Consider the following 23480-nt stretch of genomic DNA (forward strand, 5'->3'; position numbering starts at 1 on the left):
TCGAAGTCTGAAGAAGGGTCTCGGCCCAAAACATCACCCATTCCTTCTCTCCCGAGATGCTGCCTGACCCGCTGAGTTACTCCAGCATTCTGTGTCTGCCTAGGAATAGTGTTCTATGCTGAACCTGGATAGGATAACTGGGCAAAACAGGAAAATAGAGGAAGATTTAATAAAATTCAACATGTAATTTCCATTTTTCCGCTTAATTTGCTTGTCACTGTTCAATATTAAGATGAGTGTGTTTCATGAAGTCCCGCTCTCTCTCAATATTTCACAGATGATAGTGATTTATACTGTGCTAAATGCATGGATTACATTTCCCTGGAAGTATATTAATTATTTTTAATAACTATGTAAACATTTCGCTCAGTCCGCCTTAACCAACCTGATCTCCCAGTGGCTCGAGTCGAGACCCTTCTTCAGACTGAGGTAGAAAAGTTTCACTGAAGTAGAAAAGTAAAGGAAACATGTGTAGGAAGAAATTGCAGATGCTGGTTTAAATCGAAGGTAGACACAAAAAGCTGGAGCAACTCAGCGGATCAGACAGCATCTCTGGAGAAAAGGAATGGGTGACGTTTCGGGCCGAGACACTTCTTCAGTCTGAAGAAGAGTCTCAACACGAAATGTCTCCTAGTCCTTTTCTCCAGTAAAGGAAACAGATGCGGTAAACATACTGAAGATAGACACAAAGCGCTGGAAAATGCTGGGAGTAACTCAGTGGGACAGGCAGGGTCTCTGGAGAGAAGGAATGGGTGATGTTTCGGGTCAACAACCTCATCCTGTTCCCTCCCCCTTACTTTCGGTCTGAAGAAGGGTCCCGACCCGAAACGTCATCAACCAGCATCTGCAGTTCCTTTCCACACGCAGTAACCATCTTATTGCCACGAGTGGCAGCTCAAAGACGGGTCCAGGATCTCTGCATGGATGCAAGGCACCTGAACGGAGAAATCAGAAAACGTTTCTCCCACAAGGGATCTTGTTTTGAGATGTGGTCAGCTCTGCCTCAGACAGATATCATGTCAAAGCCACCATTTCTCTCAAAACGCATTGGATAATTGCTTGAAAGAGTTCAAAGAGAGCCAATGAAAGCCTGCCGCAGTGCCAACGGCCAGGGTTGAAACCCGACCTCGGGCGTTGTCTGATGGTGATAATGATGATACCATATTGTCACTTGCACCCTAGCGAGTGAAAGTCTTTGTCTTTGCATACAAAGTAGGCAAAGTACACAGAAGAGTTGCCACAAAGGCACCCCTACTAATCAAGAATCTATCTATCTCTGCCTTAAAAATGTCCACTGACTTGGCCTCCACAGCTTTCTGTGGCAAAGAATTCCACAGATTCACCACCCTATGTGAATCATCACACAGATGGATGCCCAATCAGAGGAGGACTCGGTTGTGTATGCCCCTACTGTTCTCCGAGCCTGTAAGCTAAATCATTTTGCTCTCATTTTAAACCTCTGTGCTCTGATTACACATTCACACTATCTATTCCCCTCGTGATTTTAAACACCCTGGTTAGATCACCCCTCAGCCTCCTGCACTCCAAGGAATAAAGACCTAGCCTGCACAACCTCTCCTTCTAGCTCAGGCCCTCTTATCCTCTAGGTGGCAATGTCCTTGTAAATCTTCTCTGCACTCTCTCCAACTTAAGGACATTCTTTCTCTCGCAGGGTGACTAGAACTGAACACAATACACCAAATGCGTAGGAAGGAACTGCAGATGCTGGTTAAACGGAAGACTAAAAACGCTGGAGTAACTCAGCGGATCAGACTGCATTTCTGGGAGAAAAGGAATCGGTGTGCTCCAAATGCAGCCTCACGAACATCTTGTATAACTGTAACATCACACCCCAATTTCTATGCTCAATACAGTGACTGCACAAAGATATCAAAAACCTTCCTGAATTTCCATCTGAAACCTTTGGGACCCTTTTTTCCCCTTCCTCTCCTGTTCTCTGCTGTTTATGGTAAATCGGCCAGCATCGTCCCCAGCTACAGTGTGCCTAGGTTTTAGCTTACAGGCCCGGAGAACAGTAGGGGCCTACACAACAGAATCAGGCCCTCCTCTGCTGCATGTCTGTGTGACCATTGAGCATCCATCTATGTGATAAATCACACAGGGGTGGTGAATCTGTGGAATACTTGGCCACAGAAGGCTGTGGAGACCAAGTCAGTGGGCCATAGAAACATAGAAAATAGGTGCAGGAGGAGGCCATTTGGCCCTTTGAGCTAGCACCGCCATTCATTGTGATCATGGCTGATCATTCACAATCGGTAACCCGTGCCTGCCTTCTCCCCATACCCCTTGATTCCACTAGCCCCTAGAGCTCCATCTAACTCTCTCTTAAATCCATCCAGTGATTTGGTCTCCACTGCCCTCTGTGGCAGAGAATCCCACAAATTCACAACTCTCTGGGTGAAAAAGTTCCTTCTCACCTCAGTTTTAAATGGCCTCCCCTTTATTCTAAGACTGTGTGGCCCCTGGTTCTGGACTCGGCCAACATTGAGAACATTTTTCCTGCATCTAGCTTGTCCAGTCCTTTTATAATTTTATATGTCTCTATAAGATCCCCTCTCATCCTTCTAAACTCCAGTGAATAGGTTGGATGCGGGCGGGTTGGTCAGCATGGACGAGTTGGGCCGAGGGGCCTGTGTCCATGCTGTACGCTTCCACGACTCAAACCGAGGTAAGGAAGGAAGGGGAGAAAGAAAGAGAAAGCACGGAACGAGAACCAGAAAGCCAACAGGGACAAAGTGCATTAGCAGAAGGTTAAAGGAGCTCCAGAAAAAGCAACGATGCAGTTTCAAAACATGAGAGAAGTCGCAAGTAATTAAACGGCGCATGATAAATGAGAAACAAAATGGGTCTTTAATATTTATGACATGCAGAATAGACAGCCTGATTGCTTTTTGCAGAATTATGTTCAAATCTAGGTGGACCGAATGAAATCTCGTGTCATGGCGTTTTGAGCCAAGCTGGCAGTGATGTGCATAGTACATGCATCATAAGTGAACAACATTAAAATTCATTTGAACGCGGGGCTTTTTCATTCTTGTTGGCAACTTAAGATATGAATAAATTATTCACAGGAAGGAGCTGGGTTTGCCGGGTTCAAGTCAAAGGTAGACACGAAATGCTGGAGTAACCCAATGGGACAGGCAGCGTCTCCGGAGAGAAGGAATGGGTGGCATTTCGGGTCGAAACGCCACCCATTTCTTCTCTCCGGAGATGCTGCCTGTCCCGCTGAGTTACTCCAGCAGTTTGCGTCTATCTATGAATAAATTAGGATCTGGTGGGTTGGGGGGGAGGGGCGGGAGGGTCACATCACAATGTCTTGAAAGAGCTAATTTATGAAACTACTCAACACTTGGAGAAAGGAATCAAATGCCGAGGTTAGAATTGTCCAGCAGGTTTCTCCAGAAATATACCCAAGAATTTTGAACAGAGTGCAGGCAGGAGAATTGATGGTTCTATGGGCTATCTTAGCGTGGTAACCTGAAGCTGCTGGAAACGATGTAATGTTGAGGGTTTACTGACTGTTTCTTTGCTACAGAATGCTGTGGAGGCCAAGACAATTGATATTTTTAAGGCAGAGATAGATAGATTCTTGATTAGTACGGTTGTTAGGGGTTACTTGACCAGGTGGACCCTTTGGGCCCAAACCTCTCCTGCATTGGTGCAGCACCCTGTCCTCCCCCCCCCCCCTCTCTCCTCAACCTCCCCTCCCCTCTCCCTTCTCCCCCACTCCCCCCTTCCCCCCTCCCTCCCCCCCTCACCTCCCCCTCCCCTCCTTTTAAACTTAAAAATGTGAATGACTTTAAAAATATAACACCGATTTCAATAAAACTACTCGCATTATCACTAAAGTGACAACGGTGAGTAAGGTGGGCCTAAAATTGTCGCGCCATCGTGTACCGTTTTGGCTGAAGTTCAGTCACAAACAAGATAACAAACGAGAGTTTTAGTATATAGATGGGGAGAAGGCAGGAGAATGGGGTTAGGAGAGAGAGATAGATCAGCCATGAGTTGTGAATCTGTGGAATTCTCTGCCTCAGAAGGCAGTGGAGGCCAATTCTCTGAATGCATTCCAGAGAGAGCTGGATAGAGCTCTTAAGGATAGAGGGTATGGGGAGAAGGCAGGAACGGGGTACTGATTGAGAATGATCAGCCATGATCACATTGAATGGCGGTGCTGGCTCGAAGGGCCGAATGGCCTCCTCCTGCACCTATTGTCTATTGTCTATTGAATGGCAGAATAGACTTGATGGGCTGAATGGCCTAATTCTGCCCCTATCACTTGTGCATTTATGACCTTTTGCCTTCCCACAGATGCTGCCTGCCCTGCTGACTTACTCCGGCACTTTGTGCCTTTTAATCTGTGGCAGGCTAGACAGAGTCAGTGCTGTTGTGTGCGATTGCCTACCTGTTCCCTGACACAGCAGGTGTAAGGCACGCCACAGGCCATGGGTCCCGGTGCATCGCAGGCATGGTAATGGTTCACGGACCAGTCCTTGTAATCATCCCCTCCGCAGCAAGAGAACTGTGAGCAAGAGAAAGGTTGGAGTTATTGCCGGACCTTGCGAACCCATCTACCTTGCCGGAGATGCGATTGTCTTCCGGATCTTATCTCCGGTCGCTCTGCGGCCTAACATCGTGGAGCTGGAGGCCTTGCCCGGGACTGGCTTTGAGCCCCACCGCGGGTCGTGGACTTGCCATCTGAGCGTGCCATCCCTTGCCTGGGATCAACGCTCCAACCACGGCCTGTGGACTTTAACATCAAGGAGCTCGCAGTCTCGGGTTGAGGCTGAGGTCGGGAGCTCCAAGCCGCGCGAAGTTCGACAAGCCCCGACAAGGAGTAGATCGCCCGGCGCTGGGGGAGCTGAGATACCCCCGATGCAGGAACTTGATCGCCCCGACGAGGAAGGCCCGCCGCCGGTTACGGGAGTCCAAGATCGTCTCGTCAACGGAAGGTTGGAGGCCCCCGACGACCGCTGGAGGACAAAGAAGGGAGAGATTGAACTTTTTTTCGCCTTCCATCACAGTGAGGAATGTGGAGGAGTCAATGTGGTGGATGTTCATGTTAAAATGGATTTTGTGTGTCCTGTTGCTTTTTATTGTATGGCAAATGAAATTCCTCATATGTTGCAAAACATAATTGGCTAAGTATGATTGTGAATTGTGAATTGTGAATTGTGAATTGTGATTGTGATTGTGGATTGTGAATTGTGAATTGTGAATTGTGAATTGTGATTGTGAATTGTGATTGTGGACAGCAGAGGCAGGAACTGTGCAGTGCACCACAGGAAGGTCTATCCAAGTGGTGGGACTGTTCCCACTGACCATGGCTTAAAACCTCCAACCCCAGTTCTCCAATGCTCCGCTTTGTGTTGCTTACAAAACTGGAGGCTGGAACATCTTACCATTCTGGAGCTGCACAGTATTGGCATCAAAACAAAGCCTAGAGCAAGCTCACTGCCCAATTAACCACACCCAGGGCAGTAACAGCACAGGCTCCCTCCCCTCTCCTTCCCCCTCCCCCCTCATCCCCTCCCCTCCTCCCTCCCTCCTCCCCCCTTCCCCTCCCCCCCACTCCATTTCGAACCCCCCCTTATCCTCCTTCCTCCCTAGGAGTTAGATTTAAACTTTAAAATGTGAATGACTTTAAAAATATAACACCGATTTCAATGAAGCCTCTTCCATTAGCACCAAAGGGACGACGGTGAGTAAGGTGGGCCTAAAATTGTCACGTTATCGTGTACCGTTTTGGCTGTAGTTCAGGAACAAACAAACAAACAAACGAGAGTTTTAGTGTATAGATTTAAAAGACATTTGGACAGGTACATGGATTGGATGGGGTTAGAAAGATTTGGGCCAAAAGCAGGCAGGTGGGACTAGTGTAGATGGGACATGTTGGCCGGCGTGTGCAAGTTGGGCCAAAGGATCTGTTTCCACGCTGTATGACTCTATGACACCAAATAATCAGCTCAGTAATGTGGGTTAGCCTACACTATGGGGCTCTTGAATTTGGCTCCTCTTTGAAATATTGCCCTGTGAGTTTATATTTCCCTCGAGGACAATATTATAAGCTCACCGTCCCTACAGTCACATCTAACATGGAGTTGAGCACCACCCTCGCGTCTTCCTGCACACATGTTGAAGGAGGATAGACACATAAAGCTGGAGTAACTCAGCGGGGCAGGCAGCATCTCTGGAGAGAAGGAATGGGTGACGTATAGTTACTCCAGCTTTTTGCGTCTATCTTCGGTTCAAACCAGCATCTGCAGTTCCTTCTTCCACACTTGTTGAAGGAGCTGTTCCTGCTGTACACCCTTATAACATGGCGGCATGGTGGCACAGTGGTAGAGTGGCTGCCTTATAGCGCCAGAGACCCGGGTCCAATCCTGACTACGGATGCTCTCTGTACGGACAATAGACAATAGGTGCAGGAGGAGGCCATTCGGCCCTACGAGCCAGCACCGCCATTCAATGTGATCATGACTGATCATTCTCAATCAGTACCCCGTTCCTGCCTTCTCCCCATACCCCCTGACTCCGCCATCCTTAAGAGCTCTATCTAGCTCTCTCTTGAATGCATTCAGAGAATTGGCCTCCACTGCCTTCTGAGGCAGAGAGTTCCACAGATTCTCAACTCTCTGACTGAAAAAGTTTTTCCTCATCTCAGTTAATAGACAATAGACAATAAGGAGTTTGTACGTTCTCCCCGTGACCCGTGTGGGTTTTTTCCAGGATCTCCGGTTTCCTCCCACACTCCAAAGACGTGAAGGTTTATTGGCTAATTGGCTTAATATATTTGTAAACTGTCCCTAGTGCGTGTAGGATGGTGTTAGTGTGCGGGGATCGCTGGTATGCCAGGACTGCTTGCCTGCAGTCCGTTTGTCTTTTGTGTTTTTTGTCTTAATTGTAGTGTGTAGATGTGATGTAGTGTTTTTTGTGGTTGTGTGTTATGTGTGGGGGGGAATTGTAAAATTGTCTCTTCCGAACGGAGACCCGACCTCTGTTTTCTGGGTGGTGTCTCTGTTCCCGCTGCGGCCTACCATCGGCCAAACACCTGGAGCTGGCGGCCTCCATCTGGGACCACCTGGGCTCTGGTTCGCAGAGCCCACGGACCGGACTCACCACCTGCGGCGCTGGCTGCCTTCGGAGGCTGTGGTGGCGCAGCGGGAGCGGCTGCGACTTGTCTCCGGAGGCTTCTTCGGGCGTGGGCCGCGTGGACGTCGGAAGCTGGCAGCCCCCTGGGTGGGGGCCGACATCGGGAGCTCCGGCAGCTGCAGCGTCTTCGCCCGCCCCGAATCGCGGGGCTTGGGTCGGCCCGCCGCGGACCTTTCACCGTCCGGCACGGCCTGGAATAGGCCGCGGGATTTTCTCTGCCCGGCGGGGGCTTCAATGTCGGGAGCCCCGACTGCCCTAATGTGGCAAGTTCAACAGCCTGACCGCGGGAGAAGACGGCAGGGGAAGAGAAAAGACATTCTGGCCTTCCATCACAGTGAGGAGGTGACTGGAGGAGACTCACTGTGATGGATGTTTCTTTTTGTTTTGTGTTGGTTTATGATTGTGTGTTTATAATATTGCTTACTTTTATTGCTTATTCTTATTGGTCTTATTGTTGGACTGTGGGTAATCTTTCATTTCACTGCACATTTATGTGTATGTGACAAATAAATTGACTATTGACTATTGGTCGGCGCGGACCCGGTAGGCCGAAGGGCCTGTTTCCGTGCTGCAGCTTTAAACTACACTAAACACATCGCCAAAGGATTGTTGTGTCAATGATGCTGACTGCTGTTCCGTTGTAAAGTGGTCCGTGTGGGATATTTCAACAACATGCTCCAGTATCCCAAGATAAACAGGACTCTTGATACTGTCAGAAAAGTGCAGTAGACATCATCTGTCGTCAGTCATGATGGTGGAATAACAATGTTAAATGGCTATTCAACTTCAACACAGCTGCTGAAACAGCCAACAATGAGAAAGTAATTGCATGTAAGAGCATTGCTGAGCTAATCAAGCACAAAAATACTGCTTGGAGCATCTTCAACAATTATCTAGAGGAATGCTGCCCAATCCTGTGTTAAGATAGCTCCATTTCAATTTACAGTACAATGTTGCTCATCACTTAACTATTCATCCCACTGCTGACTAGTTATAAGTACAAGTGCAATAATTACCAGTATTTTTTCCAGTGTTCTTTGGCAGAGCCTTATGTCTTGTATTATTATCGTTACTTGTTTGAGTGATATTAAAAAGCACTCATGACTTTACAATTGATTTTTCACCCACCCAATAACTTTCCCATATCTGAACCGAAACTTCCATCCACTCACAGTCAGATCCATAGATAGTTTTATTTTCCAATGTCTGTAGCTGGTCACCCCTTGGGTCAAAGTTTATAGAACATTCAACAGTGCAGTGTGTGTAGGAAGGAACTTCAGACGCCTATCCATTAGGTGGCGCCAGCAATGTCTGCCTTGCTAACAGTCTGTCTGTCCTTTCTTCTGTTTTTGTTATTTTAAGTACGTGTTAAAGAGTATGTTTTAGTGTTCCTTGGTTTGTTTTGTATGGGGGTGGGGGGTGGGGGAAACCATGTTTTCAATCTCTTACCTCGACGGAGATGCGATTTTTTTCCGTATCGTATCTCCGTCCCCACCGCGGCCTAACATCGTGGAGTGGCGCGGCCTTTCCTGGAGGCCGGCCCGGCGCTTCAACGCGGGCGTGGCGCGGACTTACCACCGTGGAGCTTGCGCTCCCTTTGCCGGGGATCGACTGTGGAGAGCTCCAACCGCGGGCGGGCCTGTGGGCTTCAACATCGTGGAGCCCGCGGTCCCCGGTTATAGACCGATTAGGGAGCTCTAAGCCGCGGAGAGTTTCAACCGTCCGGACGAGGGAGTTTCGGTCACCCCGACGGACAAGGGCTTCGGACCACCGGAGCTTTGATTGCCCCGACTGCAGATGGTTGGAATGCTCCGACCGCAGGAGAACAAAGAGGGAGAAGATTGAACTTTATTACCTTCCAACACAGTGAGGAATGTGGAATCCGCTGTGGCGGATGTTTATGTTAACTTTTATTTCATGTGGTTGTGTGGCTTGTTGCTTGTGTGGGAAACTCAAATTCTCTGTACCTTAATTGGTACATGTGACAATAGACTGACCTTGAAACCTTGAAGATAGACACAAAATGCTGGAGTAACTCAGCATGCTGGAATGCTGGACAAACAGCATCTCTGGAGGGAAGGAATGGGTAACGTCTCGAGTCGAGAGGTTTGAAGAAAGGCCTCGACCCGAAACGTCACCCATTCCTTCTATCCAGAGATGCGGCCTGTCCCGCTGAGTTACTCCAGCATTTTGTGTCTATCTTCGATAGAACAGTACAGCGCAGGAACCGGCCCCTCGGCCCATAATGTTTGTGCCGAACCTAATGCCTAGTTTAAGATTATCTCGTCTGCTGGTACATACAATACAATACAATACAATACAATATATCTTTATTGTCATTGTACCCAGGGGTACAACGAGATTGGGAATGCGCCTCCCATACGATGCAATAATTTAAGTAATTTAGACAACAGCAACCCAACGAAACGAAACAATTGTAACAGTTTTAGACAGGGTAAAGTGCAAGTTGATCTATGCGTTGTGGCCATCCGGCTCAGCAGGACCGGTTCATAGCAGCTATGGCCCTGGGGATGAAGCTGTTCCTGAGTCTGGAGGTGCGGGCGTAGAAGGCCTTGTATCGTCTGCCCGATGGAAGGAGTTCGAACAGACTGTTGCAGGGGTGTGAAGAGTCTTTGTGGGTGCTGGTGGCTTTTCTGAGGCATCGTGTGTTGTAGATGCCCTCCAAGTCTGGGAGCTGTGTTCCGATGGCCCTCTGAGCTCTATGGACTACCCGCTGTAGAGCTTTCCTTTCTGCCTCCGTGCAGCTGAAGTACCACACAGGGATGCCATGCGTTAGGATGCTCTCTATGGTGCAGCGGTAGAAGGTCGTCAGCAGCTGTTGGGGTAGACCAGACTTTTTCAGTGTTCTTAAGTAGAACAGTCTTTGTTGTGCCTTCCTGACCAGCGCAGCAGTGTTATTGGACCATGTTAGGTCCTCTGAAATGTGAGTGCCCAGAAACTTGAAGCTGGACACTCTCTCCACACTGTCCCCGTTGATAGAGATCGGGGCATATTCCCCGTTATGTGACCTACGGAAGTTGATGATCAGCTCCTTGGTCTTGGTGGTATTTAGGGACAGGTTGTTATCCGAGCACCAGTCCGCCAGGTTCTGCACCTCCGCTCTATAGTTTGTTTCATCCCCGTTGGTGATAAGCCCGATCACCATTGTGTCGTCTGCAAACTTGGCAATGGTGTTGGAGTCGAATGCAGGAACACAGTCGTGTGTGAAGAGGGAGTAGAGCATGGGGCTCAGAACACAGCCCTGTGGTGTGCCGGTACTCAGGGTGATACATGGTCCATATCCCTCTACCCCCTGCACTTACAAGTGCCTATCTAAAAGCCTCTTAAACGTCACTATCGTTGCCTCCACCACCATCCCTGGCAATGCATTCCAGCCCCCCACTGCTCTCTGCTTAAAACAACATATCCACATTAATCTTTCCCCCTCTCACGTTATAGCTATGCCCTCTAATGTTGGACATTTCTATCCTGGGAAAAGGGCTCTGACTGTCTACCCTCTCTATGCCCCTCAGAATGTTATAAACTTCTATCGTGTCCCTTCAAACACCGACGTTCCAGTGCATTGTTCTTCAATTGCTATTTAGTTTGCTGTTGCGATTTGATATATTGCTCTTTGAAAGGAAACTATTTAAAAAATAGCATGGAAAAAAGAAAGCAGGAGAATTGGATTGATTGGGTATGCCTTTCACAGTGCTCTGCTGGGGCTGAATGGCCTGGTTTCGTTACTTGAATCTGGCGGGAGAGCTCATGGGATCAATTTCCAGAGGAGTTATGATCAAGTGATATGAGGTTCATACTGTTAAAAATGCCATCCTTGGATCCAGTGACTAATCCATTGTTTGGTAAACGGCCTGTCCCAGTTACGCGATTTTTAAGCTGGCGACTGTCAAAGTCGTAGCGGATCGCCGAAATTTTATTTTACCCGACGACAATGACCACGACAATGCCGAGTCAGGTCGATACAAGTTACTTCTTTTGTGAAACTAGCACCTGGATAAGAGATTACACCGTCTTCGGAAACATCGCAAAATTCCCACGCTTACCTGACCGTCAAACTGTCGCCTCCAATCTACCCGTCAAATGTCCTGACGGTAAATAAATCGGTCAAACAAAACTATCTTCTGGTATCTTCAAATGTCTTTTCTTAATTTAATATTACGTGCTTCCAAATGCATCTGCGACAACCTAGCAAACCTGGGGACAGTGTGCGACAGACAGCGCCCGCAATAAGCTACGATAACTGGCGACAAGCCAGCTGTCACCGAGAAATTTCTATCTGGGAAATTTTTCCGCGACGCGCCGAGATCCGCTACGATTCCTTGAAGACTCCTCACGATCATGCCCGCGACACCCCAGCAAACGTTCAGCGACAGCCTAGTCACCGGCAGTCGCCTTAAAATCGCCTAAGTGGGACAGGCCCTGAAGTCATTCACACCATCCGGGCCAAGATCAGACTTGGCAGAGTGTAGCAGGCAAGATAGAGAAAGACACATCTCACAAATAGAGGACAGGAAACAATTGAGATATTCAAAAATACTTTCCAATAATATATAGCAATAAAATTGTGTGATATTTGGAGCTGGAACAGTATCACGGATTTTATACATGCTGTGTCAAAACACAATTTAATTAAAATTTAGTATCGGCTAATTTTGATTTTCACTCAACTAAGTGCTCACACTGAATGTGTCATTTAGGTAGATTAAATTTCAGGACAGATTCTGCAACGATAGACAGATGAGCCTGGGGATGGTTTTTAAACCACAGATGCGCTTTAGGATAATTAAAAATGAAACTTCAATAATTTTATTCTCATTCTTGGCAGTGAAAATCTCCGCTGTAAAAATATTTAATTTTTTGGGGTAAAATGTGTTCTCCGCTCAAGATTCCTGATGAGGTATCAACAGGCCACAGGCACTGGAGAATCCTCGATTGCTTTGAAGGAAAAGCAATGAAAGTGCATGATTGAAGCTGTTTAAATTCAGACGCAGCTCAAGGGAGGGGTGGCTGGGAGGATCAAGAGGTCTCATCCAAACAAAGATAGACACAAAGCGCTGGAGTAACTGAGTGAGTCAGGCAGCATCTCTGGAGAAAGAAGGATAGAGTGATAGAGTCATAGAGTGATACAGCGTGGAAACAGGCCCTTCGGCCCAACGGGGTACTGATTGTGGATGATCAGCCATCATCACATTGAATGGCGGTGCTGGCTCGAAGGGCCAAATGGATGGTGAGTGAGGAAGTTGGCAACCCTACTAATACGGGACAAGGGTGGTCCCGTACAGGACAAACTAATTTAGCCCAAAAATACGGGGTGTCCCGGCTAATACGGGATAGTTGGCAACCCTAGCACCTACCTCCCCTGGGCTTGCAGATGGGAGCAACAAACGTACAGTATGGGATTGACATGATTAACAATTCGTGCCAGGTCATTAAACTTAGAAAACGGTCTACTGCACAGCATTCTTAATGAGTTTAGACTTCAGAGATGCAGCGTTGAGACAGGGCAATAGACAATAGACAATAGGTGCAGGAGGAGGCCATTCGGCCCTTCGAGCCGGCACCACCATTCAATGTGATCATGGCTGATCATTCTCAATCAGTACCCTGTTCCTGCCTTCTCCCCATACCCCCTGACTCCGCTATCCTTAAGAGCTCTATCTAGTTCTCTCTTGAATGCATTCAGAGACTTGGCCTCCACTGCCTTCTGAGGCAGTGAATTCCACAGATTTACAACTCTCTGACTGAAAAAGTTTTTCCTCATCTCCGTTCTAAACGGCCTACCCCTTATTCTTAAACTGTGGCCCCTTGTTCTGGACTCCCCCAACATTGGGAACACGTTTCCTGCCTCTAACGTGTTCGGCTCCCCGTGTCCATGCCGACCAGCGATCACCCCGTGCGCGAACACTATCCTAATCTTGAGGGCCAATATACAATTTACCGAAGCCAATTAACCTATAAACCTGTACGTCTTTGGAGTGTGGGAGGAAACAGGAACACCCAGAGAAAACCCAACGTGGTCACAGGGAGAACATATGGGATTCCTCCCACATTCCAAAGATGTGCTGGTTTGTAGGTTAATTGGTTTCCTTAGATGGTCCCTAGTATGTGGGATAGAACTATTGTACGGGCAATCGCTGGTCAGCATGGACTCGGTGGGTGAAGGGCCTGTTTCCAAGTGCCTTTAAACTAGTGTCTCGGCTTTCCTGTTGTATATCAGCGCCTGCATTTACAGTAAACTCTCACTGCTGAGAACTGTGCTCCAGAAAGATAAATAAGCTTCTCTGTTTGAGAGGCTCACTGGCGCTGTGCTCTGATAAAGATATCAGTGCTATCAAAGGTATCAAAGGTTCTCGATTCCACAGGTTTAAGGAATCGAGAACCAGAGGACATGAGTTTAAGGTGAGGGGCGAATGATTTAATAGGAACCAGAGGGGTATCTTTTCCACACAGAGGGTGGTGGGTGTATGGAACGAGTTGCCAGAGGAGATAGTTGAGGCAGGTACTGTTGCAACGTTTAAGAAATATTTAGACAGGTACATGGATAGGACAAGTTTAGAGGGATATGGGCCAAACACAGGGAGGTGGGACTAGTGTAGATGGGACATGTTGGTCAGTTTTTAGCAAGTTGGGCTGAAGGGCCTGTTTCACACTGTAAGACACTACGACTATGAATAAATACCTTTAAAGAACTGCTCTGCTAGAGTAGTTCACTAACATCCTGGCTGCAGAAATAATCCATCAGAAACATGGTCGAATATTTTCACTTCCCCCGGAAGCACCTGACAGATTTTACCCCAGCCAACTAGCCCACAACAAGTTCCCAATGCCAATAATGTTCCCGAGAGGTAAAATCAGCCAGGGCATCTGAGGTAATATTCCCCCTCTTACTCAAAGCAGTGCCCTGAAATCTTCATTATAGTACTAGACCAAGTGGACCCATTGGGTCCAAACCTCTCCTGCATTGGTGCAGCACCCTATCCTCCCCCCTCACCCCCTCCTCCCTCCCTCCCTCCCTCCCTAGGAGATAGATTTAAACTTTAAAATGTGAATAACTTTAAAAATATAACACCGATTACAATGAAACTTCTTCCATTAGCACCAAAAGGGCGACGTTGAGTAAGGTGGGCCTAAAACTGTCGCGCTATCGTGTACCGCTTTGGCTGTAGTTCAGGAACAAACAAACAAACAAGAGTTTTAGTATATAGATGCTATTTGTGTGTCGTTGGGTTACTGGGCATGTCAAGCTGCAGTGAATGAGAATTTCATTGATCCATTATCAATAGTTGACAGTCAGGGTGTCAAGGGTTATGGGGCGAAGGCAGGAGAATGGAATTGAGAGGGAAAGATCTATCAGCCATCATTGTATGGCAGAGACCTGATGGGCCAAATGGCCTTATTATGACTTATGATACATGTGGCAAGTAAACACTATTGAGGACCTTCCTTTAATATCACGTCGTAGTTTCAGCTGTCATATTCCACAGTAATATTTATTTCTGTCATAATTCCTTCAGTAATAATTAGAGTCTGCAGTAATATTGTCATCTTCGGTAGTGTTTGCAATCGAATTTTTATGCAATGAGAACCAAGAGGAAAACAACAAAGGGACTGCCAAAGTTTTGAATCATGCAGGTTCTGGGAATTGCTTTGTTTATAGTCAATTAAAGAGAAAACCAGCCTTTTCTTTTTTTTTTTGTGTGTGGAGAGCAATTCCACTGCACAAATCCAATTTCAATTGGCCGGTTGCTATTAAACTGCGGAGAGCGTTGTGACTCGGGAATCCTCTGCTGCTCTCGAGTGCAGCTCCATGGGTTTATTTGCTCGGTTATGTTTGAGCGACAGGCTGGAAGACTCACAGTCACCTCTCCAGAGACAGGTGCAGTGTAAGTGCTGCTCTGCGAAGCGCTCACAGCCCGGCAAGACAGAGGCCGAGCATCGACAATTTTAAGTTTCTGTTTGGTTTAGAGATACAGCGCCGAAACGGGCCCTTCGACCCACCGAGTCCGCGCCGTCCAGCGATCCCCGCACACCAACACTATTCTACACACACTCGGGACAATTTGCATTTATCATAATCATAATCATACTTTATTAGCCAGTGTAGATGCTGGTACAAATCGAAGGTATTTATTTCACAAAATGCTGGAGTAACTCAGCAGGTCAGGCAGCATCTCAGGAGAGAAGGAATGGGCGATGTTTTGGGTCAAGACCCTTCTTCAGACTCATGTTTCTTTACTACATTCGCTTTATTAAGCCAAGTATCTTTTGCAACATATGAGGAATTTTATTTGCCGCATAGTCATACATTCACCCCGCACAGCAGCGCTATCCGACACACTAAGGACAATTTATAATTTATACCAAGCCAATTAACCTACAAATCCTGTATGTCTTTGGAGTGTGGGAGGAAACTGGAGCACCCGGAGAAAACCCACGCAGGTCACGGGGAGAACGTACAAACCGCTGACTGGATAGCAAGGATACTAGAGGACCACTCCGTTGAAATCGCCTACACTGAAGTGTAGCACGCAAAGGAGAGTAACGTCCGCCATTTTAGTAGGCAAAACCGCCATCTGTTGTGCCTCTCGCAGTGTAATCAGTGTTTTGGGGGAACAGTATGTGTGATGATACCATTAAAATGCTGAATATATCTCGTCTATCAAATTTCTGTTATTTTTCTTTTCAAATGTTTCTGCAAGTTTCTGCCTACTAAAATGGCGCCGTGACGTATTATGGTTTTTAGGGTTGAGTGGTCTATCTTGTTCCTCTAATATCTTTGCTGGATAGCATGCAACTAAAAAAACTTTTCCTCTACCTCGGTGCACGTGAAAATAAACGAAACTAAACTAAATTATGTTGGGATACTTTGTAAGGCGGATAGCAATCATGTTCCTGGGTAAGGGGGGCAGAGCAACACTATCTCGACCCGAAACGTCACCCATTCCTTCTCTCCCGAGATGCTGCCTGACCTGCTGAGTTACTCCAGCATTTTGTGAATAAAACTATCTGTACAAGGTCATGGGAGTGAATTCATTCGTTTGATGTGTGATTGCTTCTAAGATGGTAGGATTTTAGACACAATATGTGGACAAAATTCTCACATCAACTCATGAGAGGCATAGAACAAGTAGATGCACAGAATCTCTTGCCCAGGGAAAGTGAATCGAGGACCAGAGGACATAGGTTTAAGGTGAAGGGGAAAAGATTTAATAGGAATCTGAGGGGTAACGTTTTCACACAAAGGGTGGTGGGTGTACGGAACGAGCTGCCAGAGGAGGTCGTGGAGGCAGGGACTATCCCAACGTCTAAGAAACAGGTAGACAAGTACATGGACAGGACAGGTTTGGAGGGGTATGGATCAAACATGGGCAGATGGGACTAGTGTAATTGGGACATGTTGGGCAAGTTCGGCCAAAGGGCCTGTTTCTATACTGTATCACTCTATAACTACGACTCTAACTCCCATCCATGACACAACATGCCCTCAGTCTGTCACCGGAAAGAGTTTCTTCTGAGTTACTCTCTTTGCACCTCCAATAAATTCCCTCCTCTTTTGTTCTCTAATGGAAATGACCCCAGCTCCTCCATTCCCTCCCCATCCCTAAAGCCCCTCTTTCCAGCGGTCAATATGCTAAAACTTTGACCAACTGTGGGTGGCTCGATTGTAGTCACGTATTGCCTTTCCGCTGACTGGATAGCACGCAACAAAAGCTTTTCACTGTACCTCGGTACACGTGACAATAAACTGAATCAAACTTAACTAGATCAGAACCTATGCAGGAAAGAACTGCAGATGCTGGTTTAAATCGACGGTAGACATAAAATGCTGGAGTAACTCAGCGGGACAGGCAGCATCTCTGGAGAGAAGAAATGGGTGACGTTTCGGGACCCGAAACGTCACCCATTCATTCTCTCCAGAGATGCTGCCTGTCCCGCTGAGTTACTCCAGCATTTTGTGTCTAAATCAGTCCCATCTCCCAATCTCCAGTCATGTTGGTCTGAGGTCCTACCACATTTTGACAACTAAAACAAATGCTGTAATTTTCGCTCTTTTCATTTTCATGATTTATCTACATTGGATCCTGCATTATATTTTCGGTTTCCTTTAATATATTTAGGAGGAGATGTATGAATCACATTAAAAATTTAAATACCTCTTTGAATGCAATCTCTCTTGGTTACTGTGATGATCACCGAGCTGAGACATTGAACTTTTATAAACCCACTAAAACAGTCCCTGGATATTGATCAACTTTTTTTTCGTGAGTTTAGGCACATCATTGACTGGTCCTTGCTCTTGCAGAGTTGAACAACACTTTGGATAATGAATCTTGGTCACAAAAGACAGAGACACAGAAGAGGTTGCAAAGATAGCAGATGAAGCAAGTCCTCACCTTTTGGTATTTTGTATTGATATGATGGCAAGTATTGTAAGAAAATAACTACAAATCGAAGGTATTTATTCACAAAATGCTGGAGCAACTCAGCAGGTCAGGCAGCATCTCAGGAGAGAAGGAATGGGTGACGTTTTGGGTCGAGACCCTTCTTCAGACTTCCTGTCTCCACCTATATCCTTTCTTTGTCCCGCCCCCCTGACATCAGTCTGAAGAAGGGTCTCGACCCGAAACGGCACCCGGGCCTCCGGGCCTAGACTGTCCGGAGCTAAAATGTCAGAAACCTAGAGTAACGGGACATAAACCTACAGCGTCGGGGCCTACTGTGTTGGGGCCTACAGCGTCCGGGCCTACAGTGCCCTCCCCGGGCCTAATACGGGACAAGGGCGGTCCCGTACGGGACAAACCAATTTAGCCCAAAATATTGGATGTCACGGCTAATATGGGACAGTTGGCGTAGACACAAAATGGTGGAGTAACTCTGCTGGTCAGGAGGCATCTCTGGAGAGAAGGAAAAGGTGATGTTTCCGGTTGAGACCCTTCTTCAGACCGAGAGTCTCTCAGGATTCGACCAGAAACATCATCTATTATTTTTCTCCTGTATAACTAAAATTTGACTGGCTTATCATATCATATCATATCATATATATACAGCCGGAAACAGGCCTTTTCGGCCCACCAAGTCCGTGCCGCCCAGCGATCCCCGTACATTAACACTATCCTACACCGACTAGGGACAATTTTTACATTTACCCAGCCAATTAACCTACATACCTGTACGTCTTTGGAGTGTGGGAGGAAACCGAAGATCTCGGAGAAAACCCACGCAGGTCACGGGGAGAACGTACAAACTCCTTACAGTGCAGCACCCGTAGTCAGGATCGAACCTGAGTCTCCGGCGCTGCATTCGCTGTAAAGCAGCAACTCTACCGCTGCGCTACCGTGCCGCCCGTATTTCCTCCCAGTAGCTCAGTACCTTTGTGCTGAATCATTAACCCCAGCAGCAACCATGCAAGGCTTTCTGCGGTGAAACAAAAACTCAATAAAAATGTTAATTTAAAAAGTAATTAGTTTTTAAAGCCTATGAATAGGATATTTCTTTCATTTACCAGTTCAGTGGAATTACATAGCATGGCAAATGTTCAATTAATCAACATCTGTTTTCCAAATAACATTATTTTAATATACTGACTCCAATGTCCAAAAACTCCAATGTGTGAAGTAAAGCTTCAGGAACAGAGTTTTATGTGGTTTTATGTGTATTAATTATTTAGGTTGAAATCGCTGAAAATATGGTAAATGTAACAGAAATTCCATTAAAGAAAATTAAAGCATCAATTTCTGCCCCAATCTAATAATTCTCTTTTTCAATAAAGCTGTTCCAGCTCCTTACATGAGGCCTCGACACTGGCTATTGGACACATGTGAGGGCTTTTGTATAAACGCCACATTTTTGGGATGTGAGAGGAAATCGGAGCACCCGAGGGAAACCACATTGTCGCAGGGGAGAACATGCAAACTCCACATTGACAGCACCCTAGGTTAGGATTGAACCTGGATCTCTGGCGTTGGGAGGCAGCGGCTCTACCTGCTGCGTCGCTCTCTCACCCTCCCCTCCCCTCTGCCCCTTTGAAGAAACCACCTCTCCCTCTGTAATTTATGTCATCACCCATCCCAAGACGTAATAGCCCATTGCAACATCCCTCTAATGTGGTTTTGGAGCAGAAAGCATAGTTTACATAGGGTGGCACAGTGGTGCCCTGGTAGAGTCAGAGAGTTGTGAATCTGTGGAACTCTCTGCCTCAGAAGGCAGTGGAGGCCAATTCTCTGAATGCATTCAAGAGAGAGCTAGATAGAGCTCTTAAGGATAGCAGAGTCAGGGGGTATGGGGAGAAGGCAGGAACGGGGTACTGATTGAGAATGATCAGCCATGATCACCTTGAATGGCGGTGCTGGCTCGAAGGGCCGAATGGCCTCCACCTGCACCTATTGTCTATTGTCTATTGAGTTGCTGCCTTACTGTGCTAGAGACCCGGGTTCGATCCTGACTATGAATGCTGTCTGTACTGAATTTGTACGTTCTCCCTGTGAGCGCGTGGGTTTTTTCCGGGTGCTCCGGTTTCCTCCCACATTCCAAAGAAGTGCAGGTTTGTAGATTAATTGGCTTTCGTAAATTGACCCTAGCGTGTCGGATGGGACGGGTATTCGCTGGTCGGCGTGGACTCGGTGAAGTGAAGGGCCTGTTTCCACGCTGCATCTCTAAACTAAACAAATAACTACAGACGATGGTGTACATTAAAAAACCACACAAAGTAGGGTAGGCAGAGGGGAACCGGCAGGTGGGGGTTTCCCTTGCGCCACCACCTGCGGGTCCCCCTGCACCCCTGCACCTACACTAAATTCTGTCTTCTCTGTATTAACTTTTATTTATATGCTGTAACTGTAATTCTTTGTTGTGCGCAATCCGCAGGCGTTGCCACTTTCATTTCACTGCACATCGTGTACGTGCATGTGACAAATAAACTTCACTTGGCTTGACCATCCTTGTTTCTTTGAGTGACGGAGGGCGTGGGGTTGGGAGATGCAGGTAGAGAACTCTTGCTGCACTTCATCTTGTGGCTAAGTTGTCATTGTTTCCAACTTAGGAAACTTTCGAGCTGAAAGAGTGTTGGTTTAACAGTGAAATAAAAGCAACATAATGGTGACGTCCAAAGTCAATTGGGTGTCGCTTTGTAATCTTGTGGGCAGACACTGCACTACAGCTCCTAAATGTCCTTTCAGCTGGTGTGGTGACAAGTGAGTTATTTGGCAGAGAAACACACTTGACATTCATTCTGCACCAGTTAATTGGGGAGCTGATTAAATGTCCACTCTCTCACATTGGGCAAATTGTCTAATGTGCTTCAAGGAACAGAAACCATTTGCTCGGCTTGCCTGAGAAGCCCATCGATACGCAGAATGGAATTGTCCATTCACTTCCCCACCTCCTATTGAAGCTGCACTTCACTTCACTTCAAGGTATGTAGGTTAATTGAATGGGTAATATGTAAAAAATTGTCCCTAGTGTGTGTAGGATAGTGTTAATGTGCGGGGATCACTGGGCTGCGCGGACTCGGTGGGCCGAAGGCCATGTTTCCGCGCTGTATCTCTAAATCTAAACCAACATGGTCTCCAGTGCGAGGATTTCACAGACTAGGGCAGCACGGTGGCGCAGCGGTAGAGTTGCTGCCTTACAGCGCTTGCAGCGCCGGAGACCCGGGTTCGATCCTGACTACGGGTGCTGTCTGTACGGAGTTTATACATTCTCCCCGAGATCTTCGGTTTCTTCTCAGACTCCAAAGACGTACAGGTTTGTATGCTAATTTGCTTCGTATAAGTGTAAATCGTCCCTAGTGTGTAGGATAGTGTTAATGTGCGGGGGTCGCTGGTCGGTGCGGACTCGGTGGGCCGAAGGGCCTGTTTCCACTGTACATCAGTACACGTGACAATAAAGTAGGCTAAATGATGCTGGGGTACTTTGCAAGGAGAATAATAAACGAAACTAAAACTGAAACCATGCTCTTTAGCAAATTTGCAGATGATACTAAGCTGGGGGGTAGTGTGAATTGTGAGGAAGATGCAATAAGGCTGCAAGGTGACTTGGACAGGTTGTGTGAGTGGGCGGATACATGGCAGATGCAGTTTAATGTAGATAAGTGTGAGGTTATTCACTTTGGAAGTAAGAATAGAAAGGCAGATTATTATCTGAATGGTGTCAAGTTAGGAAGAGGGGATGTTCAATGAGATCTGGGTGTCCCAGTGCATCAGTCACTGAAAGGAAGCATGCAGGTACAGCAGGCAGTGAAGAAAGCCAATGGAATGTTGGCCTTCGTAACAAGAGGAGTTGAGTATAGGAGCAAAGAGGTCCTCTACAGTTGTACCGGGCCCTGGTGAGACCGCACCTGGAGTACTGTCTCCAAATTTGAGGAAGGATATTCTTGCTATTGAGGGCGTGCAGCGTAGGTTCACTAGGATGATTCCCGGAATGGCGGGACTGTCGTATGTTGAAAGGCTGGAGAAATTAGGCTTGTATACACTGGAATTTAGAAGGATGAGGGGGGATCTTATTGAAACGTATAAGATAATTAGGGGATTGGACACATTAGAGGCAGGAAACATGTTCCCAATGTTGGGGGAGTCCAGAACAAGGGGCCACAGTTTAAGAATAAGGGGTCGGCCATTTAGAACGGAGATGAGGAAGAACTTTTTCAGTCAGAGAGTGGTGAAGGTGTGGAATTCTCTGCCTCAGAAGGCAGTGGAGGCCAGTTCGTTGGATGCTTTCAAGAGAGAGCTGGATAGAGCTCTTAAGGATAGCGGAGTGAGGGGGTATGGGGAGAAGGCAGGAACGGGGTACTGATTGAGAGTGATCAGCCATGATCGCATTGAATGGCGGTGCTGGCTCGAAGGGCTGAATGGCCTACTCCTGCACCTATTGTCTATTGTCTATTGTCTTGGCAATATTGGTCGAGTTCTCTGCCACAGAGGGCAGCGGAGGCCAAATCACGATGAATTTAAGAGAGAGTTAGATAGAGCTCTGGGGGCTAGTGGAATCAAGGGACATGGGAAGAAGTTGGGTACAGGGATTGTGGATGATCAGCAATGATCACAATGAATGGCGGTGCTGGCTCGAAGGGCTCGAAGGGCCGAATGGCCTCCTCCTGCACCTATCTTCTATGTTTCTAATATGGAAGACCTTATTGTCATGTGTCGAACAGCACCTTATGTGTCGAACAGCACCTGTTTTCTATGTTTCTACGTTTCACCCAGGTGAATGTGCAAATTCTATACAGAGAACAGAGAGGCTTTGAAAAGGATGCGAAGGGGATTTGGGGAGAAGTGCAGAAGCTTTGGGGAGATGCAGAGTGATTCTGAAGAGACGGAGACAGGTTAAGTGAATGGGTAAGTAAATAGCGGAGGGAATGTATTGTGGAAACGTGTATGGTCATCCAATTTGGTAGAAAACATGGGTTAAAAAAAAAAAGTAACGAGATGAAAACATATACAACAATGACTCCTGAAGTTAATGTGACAAATGTAACATTTCAGGGATAAATAAATTCTTCAAGCGCCAGCAAGCAATAGAAAAATTTGCACCAAGGAACTGATTAAAAGTCGTAAGATTGGAAAGTGCAGCATCTAAAAATACAGCAATTTAATCCTGGGCTTCTGATCAATACCATCCATCAAAGCAATTGCTGCCTTTCCCTTGGCTTCCAACAAATACAGAGATCGATGTGGCCGTGACCAGCGGTAAAATAATCCTCAAAGGTTTAGGGTGCTGCTGTCACCGATGTTTCCACTAGGCTCCCTGCTGTGCCACAAAGCCATCACTCTATTCAGTCCACCTGACACACAACCCTTCAGCAATAAATATCCAGGTAACAGGTTCTGAATCAGTAATGCAACCCCTGGGTCTCTGCTGTTGGAATGATTGAGTGAAAGATCTGGCCATGTAACACTTGTCATTGATTTTCCTATATCTAATACATGGCTACTGGCAGCACACAGTGCAGAAATGCCAGCCTTACTGAGGCCTTCATCCAAATTGATGTCCTTTTAGTGTAGCAAGGAACCGCAGGTGCTGGATTGAATCAAAGGTAGACACAAAATGCTGGAGTAACTCGGCGGGACAGGCATCATCTCTGGAGAGAAGGAATGGGAGATATAGACAATAGGTGCAGGAGGAGGCCATTCGGCCCTTCGAGCCAGAACCGCCATTCACCGTGATCATGGCTGATCATTCACAATCAGTAACCCGTGCCTGCCCTCTCCCCATACCCCCTGACTCCGCTGTCATTAAGAGCTCTATCTAACTCTCTCTTGAAGGCATCCAGAGAATCGGCCTCCACTGCC

General features: G+C 47.0%; 1 protein-coding gene across 3 annotated transcripts in view; it reads right to left on the reverse strand.

Moving 5' to 3' along the window:
* Nucleotides 1-23480, reverse strand: part of LOC144610469 (tetraspanin-15-like) — a 171923-nt gene that overhangs the window by 53929 nt on the left and 94514 nt on the right. For all 3 annotated transcript variants that reach the window (XM_078429204.1, XM_078429205.1, XM_078429203.1), the window contains one exon: nucleotides 4427-4543. In XM_078429204.1, the coding sequence (XP_078285330.1) occupies nucleotides 4427-4543 (117 nt within the window). The remainder of the gene's footprint in view (nucleotides 1-4426; nucleotides 4544-23480) is intronic.

This window comes from Rhinoraja longicauda, chromosome 36 (genome assembly GCF_053455715.1).
Source record: "Rhinoraja longicauda isolate Sanriku21f chromosome 36, sRhiLon1.1, whole genome shotgun sequence".
Classification (NCBI taxonomy): Eukaryota; Metazoa; Chordata; class Chondrichthyes; order Rajiformes; family Arhynchobatidae; genus Rhinoraja; species Rhinoraja longicauda.